Consider the following 9,518-nt stretch of genomic DNA (forward strand, 5'->3'; position numbering starts at 1 on the left):
CACACAGCACATCAGAGACCTGTGAAAGAAGAGACCACACACACACAGGACATCAGAGACCTGTGAAAGGAGAGACCACACACACAGCACATCTGAGACCTATGAAAGAAGAGACCACACACACAGCACATCAGAGACCTGTGAAAGAAGAGACCACACACACACACACACACACGCACACACACAGCACATCATGAATGTTCCTTTGAAACTTTGTGGAATAGATACGTCAATAGACTTCTGTTCTGGGGATAAATATTTAGTGTGTTTATAATTTTGTTTTGGTTGTCCTAGCGGTGTACTTTACAGTAGAATAACACAGCCCATTGAAACAACTTTCTCTGCATTTTCTCCACTGTTTTGGTGACAGAAGCTTTGTGAAAACCTACCATTGTGCTGGCTTACATTATAATTCTAGCTTTCAGGGAGGACCATTTCCTCTGAAATCCTTTCATGCCCTGACAAAAATACTGATGTTCTCTTTAAGGGGGGTCTACACAGCCCTGACAAAAAGACTGATGTTCTCGTTAAGGGGAGTACAGCCCTGAAAAAAAGACTGATGTTCTCTTTAACCCTCTAGAGTCTAAGCCCTGTCTAAGCCCTGTTTGATTTTGAATTTTGTCCTGATTAAAAAAGCAATAAAACTGGCTTCTTTAGACTAGTTGAGTATCTGGAGTATCAGCATTTGTGGGTTCGATTACAGGCTCAAAATGGCCAGAAACAAAGAACTTTCTTCTGAAACTTGTCAGTCTATTCTTGTTCTGACAAATGAAGGCTATTCCATGCGAGAAATTACCAAGAAACTGAAGATCTCGTACAACGCTGTGTACTGCTCCCTTCACAGAACAGCGTAAACTGGCTCTAACCAGAATAGAAAGAGGAGAGGGGGGCCCCGGTGCACAACTGAGCAAGAGGACAAGTACATTAAGGTGCCTAGTTTGAGAAAGACGACCTCACAAGTCCTCAACTGGCAGCTTCATTAAATAGTACCCGCAAAACACCAGTCTCAACGTCAACAGTGAAGAGGCGAATCCGGGATGCTGGCCTTCTAAACAGCTACAATAGTCATTTACAACATTAACCATGTCTACACTATATTTCTGATAAATGTTTATGTTGTTTTAACGGGCAAAAATTTGCTTTTCTTTCAAAAACAAGGACATTTCTAAGTGTCCCCAAACTTTTGAACGGTAGTGTATGTATATATATATATATATATATATATATATATATATATATATATATTTATGTATTTACCCCTTATTTTAGGCAATAAACTACAGAATCTCCAGATATACACTTCCATAAATGTTTTCAACTGGTGTACTGGGGAACTTCAGAAGAGTCTTGTGAGACTTGTGGAAGTCCTAGAGCAAAACAACATGTTCGTGAGTGTCTCACCTTTCTGTAGATAGGTCATATTCGTGTGTAGCCCACACTGTTCGGTCGGTACACACAGAAGTTGGCAAGAGAGGCTCTACCTACTTTAGACGTGTGCCTTGAGATACACCATTGTGTTTGTGAGAGGCTCATCTTTCCATAAAGGGGTCATAATAGTTTGTAGGCCAAACCGTTCGGACGCTACAGACGTTTTGTGAGAAGATGTCTCATGGTCTGATGAACACTGCTCTGCAGACATCTCTAGCTTAAACAGATTGATTTTGATGGGGATTTTTTTTAAATTAATGTTAATTAGATTTCCGCGGGGCCGTGGAGTGATGTTCTCTTTAAGGGGGTCTAATCTCTCATGGACAGATTCTCGTGGACAGATGAAACGGCGTGAATCTGTCAAGGCCGACGTAGAATTATGTGATTACGAGCAGCAGTAGTTCCTGGTTTTGAGTCTTCGTTTTTGATTATTTGGACAGATCAAGATTGGGCAAAGGCGGTGCTTAAACTGGTGTGGTGATTTTCAGGCCTGTGTGCGGATGATGAACGGTTTCCAATAGGGTGTATCGTAAAAATACATGAACACAAAAATGTGCTTTTTGGCCATGATAAATTAGCGGAAGGGAGGGGCTTGGCCGAGAGTTTTCCGCTTCCGAGGGAGGAGACGTCACTTCCTTTCTTTGCACAAAGGTAATGAAAATTGTTAACGGCAATCCCCCCAGAAGTACAACAGGAAATGACAACCTTTCGTGACAGAATTTGACATCTGGGTAACTGAGATTAAGGGGGGTCATTCAGCACTGATAAAAGGAGGGGAAGTGAAAAAAAAAGAAGGAGCGATAATTTTTTTTGTGGGCAGAGGAGAGTAATATTGCTGAAACATGAAATTAAAAACCAAGGAGACTAAAGAGAAACCTGAGGAAAGAGCAGCCATATTGTACTCATTTTAGCACATATTGTAAAAGTAATGTGTAGCATTTACCACAGAACGCTCTATTACTTTCATATTACACTATAAAACATATTTTATTTGTAAGCTTTGAGCTAATCTTCACATGGGCTCTCATCAAGTCAAATCACATTTTATTGGTCACATACACGTGTTAAGCAGATGTTATTGCAGGTGTAGCGAAATACTTGTTAAACTAAATACTGCAAAGTTGCCTAGGTGCTGGAAGCACGACTGCCCTATCTATCGGTGCCATTTTGTCATTAGATAGTGGCACCCCATAGGCCAGCTTGGTCAAATGAATTGCTTGATTGGTGGACCAATGGGGGCTAGGTATACCTGGGCATCGGCAAGCATGACGTCCTTGATGAGGGGCAGGCCGCGCGACTCCCCGTTCTCCACACGCACATAGTGCACCTGGTAACCACGGATCTGGCCGTGCTGTCGCCCCGGCGACAGGGAGCGCCACATGACCTTGAGCGCCGTGGAGTTGAGCACCTCCACCTCGACCCGCCTAGGAGGAGCTCCGGGAACTGTGGGTTAAAAAACAAGATAGTGTCTCTGTTAAAACACTGCTGCAGAATAGTACACTCATATTGTATGTATAGGTTATCTATCTGGCAAAACTACAAGAGCTATTCCCCTGACAGACAGATAAACTGGCAGACATCAACTGTGACCTCCTCCTCACCCCAACAACACACTATAGGGACAAAACTTTCAAGCACACAATACTGCACTACACAACAACACCTGTTACTGCCAACAAAATGCCATCATCCCTCCCTCACAGCCAGACCTCCCAATACGTCTCCAGTTGAACCACCTGTCTCTCAGACATAATGGAAAGCCTTTATGTGAGGTCTTGGCGTCCTGCCTTTACTGTGCATCGCACTGGCCTTCAGAGATAAATGGGCTCCTGGTTAATAAAACTGTGGCCCATTTGCACTGTTGTATTGTGGGAGATGGCGAGCCATCAGTTGGCTGAGTAGCCTCCCATCAGTGGGCTGTGCTGTGACACAGGGTCAACCGTATGAATGCCTGAGGTGTGGCGTGCTCATATCCATTTATGGCTGAACACCATAGACTAGAGGAAGAAGGAGATGAGATGGGGGCGGCTATATCATAAATTCCATGTAGAAGGGGAGGTGAAATGGTTTAACAATGACGCTGCAATTTCCCAAGGGTATTGTCTATGTTTATTTAAACGATTATGTCTGGGGGTCCTTGATTTGAACCACTGAGCTAAGTTATTGAAAGTATGAATTTATCCTTTGTTTAGGGATATGGAAAAGCTATTGTATGGGCATCATATTGTTATTTTATGGCTGACTACTGCTACTACCCTTATCATACCGTAGTAGAGGTATTGCCCATTATCTGAGAAGAAGATTGTTGTGCATCTACAGTAAGTCAACATCCCAGTTATTGTTTTTGCCTCATAACAAGTGTACAGACTGTCAGTATTTCAGGTGGAACATGCTCAAGTACCATCCTCGTCGGTGCGGCACAGCAGGGGCTCGCTCTCTGGGCCTGACCCAATCTCAGTGAAGGCGGCCAGGGTGACGCTGTACTGGGTCCACTTCTCCAGCTTCTGCAGCAGCACCTTCCCATCACTGGGCAGCACGGCTGGCTCCTCCATGGGCTCCCCGGCACTGCCACCCTCAACGGAGGCTCCCACCACCTGGTAGCGCACTAGGTACCCCGCCAGGGCGCCATTCTGGCTCTCCACAGGCGGGGGCGCCAACTTACCAGCAGGGAGGTGGAGCTGGAGCTGCTGCACTTAACATCTTGAGGGGCTGAGGGCTCTGGTCAGGTGGGAGGAAGGAAGGAAGGAAGGAAGGAAGGAAGGGAGGAAGGAAGGAAGGAAGGGAGGGAGGGAGGGAGGAAGGAAGGAAGGAAGGAAGGAAGGAAGGAAGGAAGGAAGGAAGGAAGGAAGGAAGGAAGGAAGGAAGGAAGGAAGGAAGGAAGGAAGGAAGGAAGGAAGGAAGGAAGGAAGGAAGGAAGGGGGAAAGGGGTGAAAAACAACAAACAAAAAGATGGTAGAGATAAAGAAAATGACAAAAGGAAAAACCCAACTCAAAGGGAAACATGGACTGACAAACATTTCAAGGCAAAAGTAAAGGAACGGAAACACTGATTTGTCAGGCAAATGTAAAAATAAAGGATTAAGGGGCACTGGATGACACACCGTGCGTAATAATGAAACAAAATGGCTGCCTCTTGTGAGATACTGGGCCAGTTCTTTTGACAGCTGGGACTATGTCACGGACTCACACCAAGGGGTCTGTCAGTTATCAGCCCCGTGTGTGATACCAAGGGAACTAGCTATCTGATATTAGGCTGTCCAGGCCTGCACTGCACACTATCACTATCGATTTAAGGATGAAAAATAAAGGGCGTCTGGGTTTATTTGTAATTGTATAAAAGCGATTCAACACAGCGGCTGGGTTTTGGCGTGGATTGGTCTTCCAAAACATATTAAATACTACACATCTGTGTACTTCTAAATCAAAATCAAAGCCTAGGCATTCTAATATGCACAGAGCTCTTACAACTAGCAGAGTGAAGTGATACAATGTTTCACTTCTCATCCCCACGTCAGGCAGACAAGAGGACATAGATGACACCCTTTCTATTCAAGTCAAGATCCCTCTTATTCTACCATCACTCCTCCGTGTGAATAGAATAATACAGTATTATTCACTGAATCATTGGTGACAAGCCCAGTTCATTATTATGTAATTACTAATGTAATTCATCTGTTATAGTGCTTTAATGAGATAAAATGAAAAACATGAATTCATAGAAAAAGGCATTCCACATTGTGCAAATCAGGGACAAAAACATTTGAAATTAAAGCGACAGGAACAACAAAATACATTATGTTTTCATTCCAAAACAAGAGTTTGAGGAAGCGAAACACAAATTGAAACAAGGTACCGGAAAACAAATTCTCTCTGTCACTGATGTGATACAAAAGAAAGAAAAACATTGGGGTTCAAAAGGTCAAATCATAAGAAACATGAAAAAAACAAAACAAGGTATTGAGCAGAAAACGGAAAATAATATCATTACAGCTCACAAACACCGTCTGCATCATACGTACCTGGCTTCCTTCAAATACTAACTTTTTAAGACTTTCTTACCAGCAGCACCTACCTACAGAGTGATCTCACGCTGAGGCAGTGAGTTTACAACCCTCTCCCTCCATATTAGTGTGTTAAAAAATACAAAAAAATATAAAATAGTCATTTAGCAGACACTGTTATCCAGAGGGACTTACAGGAGTTATGTGAGTTATGTGCCTTGCTTAAGAGCACATCAAAAGATTTTTCACCTAGTCGGCTTGAGGATTCAAACCAATAACCTTTCGGTTACTAGCCCAACACACTTATCCGCTAGGCTATATGCCGCCTTATCAACTGTGCTTTGTAACTGTTCAAATCGGTCTGTTAAGTTAGGTCGTTTTGGACTCTCTTGGGTTGCTAAGAGGGAGAGAGTTGGCTCTGTGCTGTAGCCAGGACTGTATTATCCTCTTGTATAACTTGGGCCGGAGGGAGGGTCCACAAGACTGAGGAATGGGAGCATTTGGGGAAAAACTACACCCACCTGGTTCTGTGTTTCTGCATTTGACCTTTGGAAAAGGACACAGTTCATTTCTTTACAGTAACATTTTGCTCAGAGAATCCCATTTCATAACTTTCCCACCTGTGTACCAGTTGTATAAACAACACAAAGAACACAAATGTAAGACTTGTGCTGCTGTACTCATTAAGGTTAATGCTGCGGTACACTCGCTATCAGAGTAGACGGAGAAGGCAGGAGGTCTTTACGATCAGTGGACAGTCTCAGTCAACAAAATATAAGAACAGACTATTATTTTTGGTGTCCAATGTGCTTATTTACTTACGGTTTTACTGGATTTGAGCCTTTCAGTATTTTTCTTCTCTCTCCAATAGATTGTATTTTTCAAACACTCAGTGTAACATCACAACAAATATTATGGTTAAAGCCAAATATACTAATTGATTTTAATTTAAAAAACGTTATTTTTGGAGATTTTTTAAATATTTTGTGTGGTATAATCTTTGTAAATTATATCATAAATATGACTGGTGGTGTTATGTCACACATGCAGCTAACAAAAATATATGGAAATGTCTGCTCTACCCAAAATTACAACCAACTAATTGCAGCATTACCGCAAAAATGAAAGAGGATAGTGAAGGGAGAGAAAGTAAGGAGCTTGTCTGTCAGCCCTGCATTAAAGACCTAAATTGGTAAAATAAATACCAGTTTCATTTAAGGATCAAAAAATGGACAGCTGTGCAATATAGATGTCATCATACCATATTCTGATTCCATGGCATATGGTTTATGAACTGATACACAAAATGATGCCAGATTCAAAACTTAAAATAGTTTTTCAATGAAAATGATTATACAACATTTCTGCAACCAATAGAATGTTATATATATGTGGGATACAACCTTCCTAGCTCTGCAGATTTTGCTGTGAAGATACAGAATCATTAGATCATTTGTTTTGGTACTGTCCATACGTAGCTATTTTTTGGTCGCAGATTCAGGAATGGCAAAATAATTGCAAGCTTTACCTGGAGATAACTCTGCAAATAGCACCTTCGATCACTAATATAATAATACTATTAGCAAAAGAGTTTATCTTTAATCTGTAGAAACTATGAGAATAGAAAAGTTCAGGACTTTAATGAAACATCACAGCACAGTTGAAAAATATATGGCAGCTAAAAATGAAAAGTGGAGATAGATGGGAGGGGTTGAGGGTAGCTGAAGGATGGGACTGGATGGTGTTCAGAGATAGATGGGAGGGGTTGAGGGTAGCTGAAGGATGGGACTGGATGGTGTTCAGAGATAGATGGGAGGGGTTGAGGGTAGCTGAAGGATGGGACTGGATGGTGTTCAGAGATAGAGGGGAGGGGTTGTGGGTAGCTGAAGGATGGGACTGGATGGTGTTCAGATATAGATGGGAGGGTTGAGGGTAGCTGAAGGATGGGACTGGATGGTGTTCAGAGATAGATGGGAGGGGTTGAGGGTAGCTGAAGGATGGGACTGGATGGTGTTCAGATATAGATGGGAGGGGTTGAGGGTAGCTGAAGGATGGGACTGGATGGTGTTCAGAGATAGATGGGAGGGGTTGAGGATGGGACTAAAAACAAACAAAAGATAATGTCAAATATACTGTGTCCGTATAATGTATATAGTATGTACAGTATAAGCTGGAAGTAGAAGCCTAAGTGTTGCTGTCCATTCCTTTACTCCAATTAGGGGAGGGGTGGTAGGGTTAGGGGAAAACAATAAAGGAAAGTATTTTAAATATATATTACATATACAGTATATACAGTGGCTTGCGAAAGTATTCACCCCCCTTGGCATTTTTCCTATTTTGTTGCCTTACAACCTGGAATTAAAATAGATTTTTGGGGGGTTTGTATAATTTGATTTACACAACATGCCTACCACTTTGAAGATGCTAAATATTTTTTATTATGAAACAAAAAATAAATAAGACAAAAAAAACTGAAAACGTATTCACCCCCCCAAAGTCAATACTTTGCAGAGTCACCTTTTGCAGCAATTACAACTGCAAGTCTCTTGGGGTATGTCTCTATAAGCTTGACAAATCTAGCTGTAATGCTCCGGGTGTCGTGGGTGTGGAGTCAAATGCAGGAAACAGAATTTCAATGCTGTGCGTCCTTTTAATAGCGCTTAACACACCACAGGGTGCTCACAAAAGTAACGTTCCAAACACAACAGAGCCGAAGGTTACAATGAAATAATCCCGCACAACAACCAGGCGGGCCGGCTGTCTAATAAAGACAAACTAATTAACCCTACACAGGTGCTACCACTAAACATACAAGGAGGGGGAGGAAAAAACAATCAGTGGCAGCTAATAGGCCGGTGACGACGACCGCCGAGCGCCACCCGCCCGGGGAAAAGGAAACACCCTCGGTCGGACTCGTGACAGTACCCCCTGACGCGCGGCTCCCGCAGCGCGCCGACACCGGCCTCGAGGTCGCCCCGGAGGACGAGGTGCAGGGCGATCCGGATGGAGGCGATGGAAATCCTTCAACATGGAGGGATCCAAGATGTCTCCCACCGGTACCCAGCACCTCTCCTCCGGACCGTACCCCTCCCAGTCCACGAGGTACTGCAGGCCCCTCACCCGGCGCCTTGAGTCCAGAATGGCCCGGATCGTGTACGCCGGGGTCCCCTCGATGTCCAGAGGGGGGGGAGGGACCTCCGGTACCTCACTGTCCTGCAGGGGACCAGCCACCACCGGCCTGAGGAGAGACACATGAAACGAGGGGTTAATACGATAATAGGAAGGGAGTTGTAATCGATAACACACCTCGTTTATTCTCCTCAGGACTTTAAAGGGCCCTACACACTGCGGACCCAGCTTCCGGCAGGGCAAGCGGAGAGGTAGGTTTCGGGTCGAGAGCCAGACCCTGTCCCCCGGTACAAACACGGGGGCCTCACTGCGGTGGCGGTCAGCACTCCTCTTTTGCCGTCCACTCGCTTGTCGTAGAGAGTCCTGGACGGCCCTCCAGGTCTCCTTGGAGCGCTGTACCCATTCCTCCACCGCAGGAGCCTCGGTCTGGCTCGGATGCCATGGTGCCAGGACCGGCTGGTACCCCCAACACACACTGAAAAGGGGACACGTTAGTAGAGGAGTGGCGTAGTGAGTTCTGAGCCATTTCAGCCCAGGGAATGTATCGTGCCCACTCCCCTGGCCGATCCTGGCAATACGACCGCAGAAACCTGCCCACCTCCTGGTTCACTCTCTCCACCTGCCCATTACTCTCGGGGTGATAACCGGAGGTCAGGCTGACGGAGACCCCCAAGCGTTCCATGAACGCTCTCCATACCCGAGACGTGAATTGGGGGCCCCGATCAGAAACGATGTCCTCCGGCACCCCGTAGTGCCGAAAGACATGGGTGAATAACGCCTCCGCAGTCTGTAGGGCTGTAGGGATACCGGGCAACGGGAGGAGACGGCAGGACTTAGAGAACCGATCCACAATCACTAGAACCGTGGTGTTCCCCTGAGACGGCGGAAGATCGGTCAGGAAATCTATGGACAGATGTGACCATGGCCGCTGTGGAACGGGGAGGGGTTGTAGCTTCTCTA

General features: G+C 44.7%; 1 protein-coding gene across 1 annotated transcript in view; it reads right to left on the reverse strand.

Moving 5' to 3' along the window:
• Positions 1-9,518, reverse strand: part of LOC112237332 (receptor-type tyrosine-protein phosphatase S-like) — a 481,675-nt gene that overhangs the window by 133,826 nt on the left and 338,331 nt on the right. The window contains 3 exon segments of the mRNA XM_042322948.1: positions 2,678-2,871; positions 3,830-4,081; positions 4,084-4,146. Of these exon segments, the coding sequence (XP_042178882.1) occupies positions 2,678-2,871; positions 3,830-4,081; positions 4,084-4,146 (509 nt within the window).

The sequence above is a fragment of the Oncorhynchus tshawytscha genome, linkage group LG06 (assembly GCF_018296145.1).
Source record: "Oncorhynchus tshawytscha isolate Ot180627B linkage group LG06, Otsh_v2.0, whole genome shotgun sequence".
Taxonomy (NCBI): Eukaryota; Metazoa; Chordata; class Actinopteri; order Salmoniformes; family Salmonidae; genus Oncorhynchus; species Oncorhynchus tshawytscha.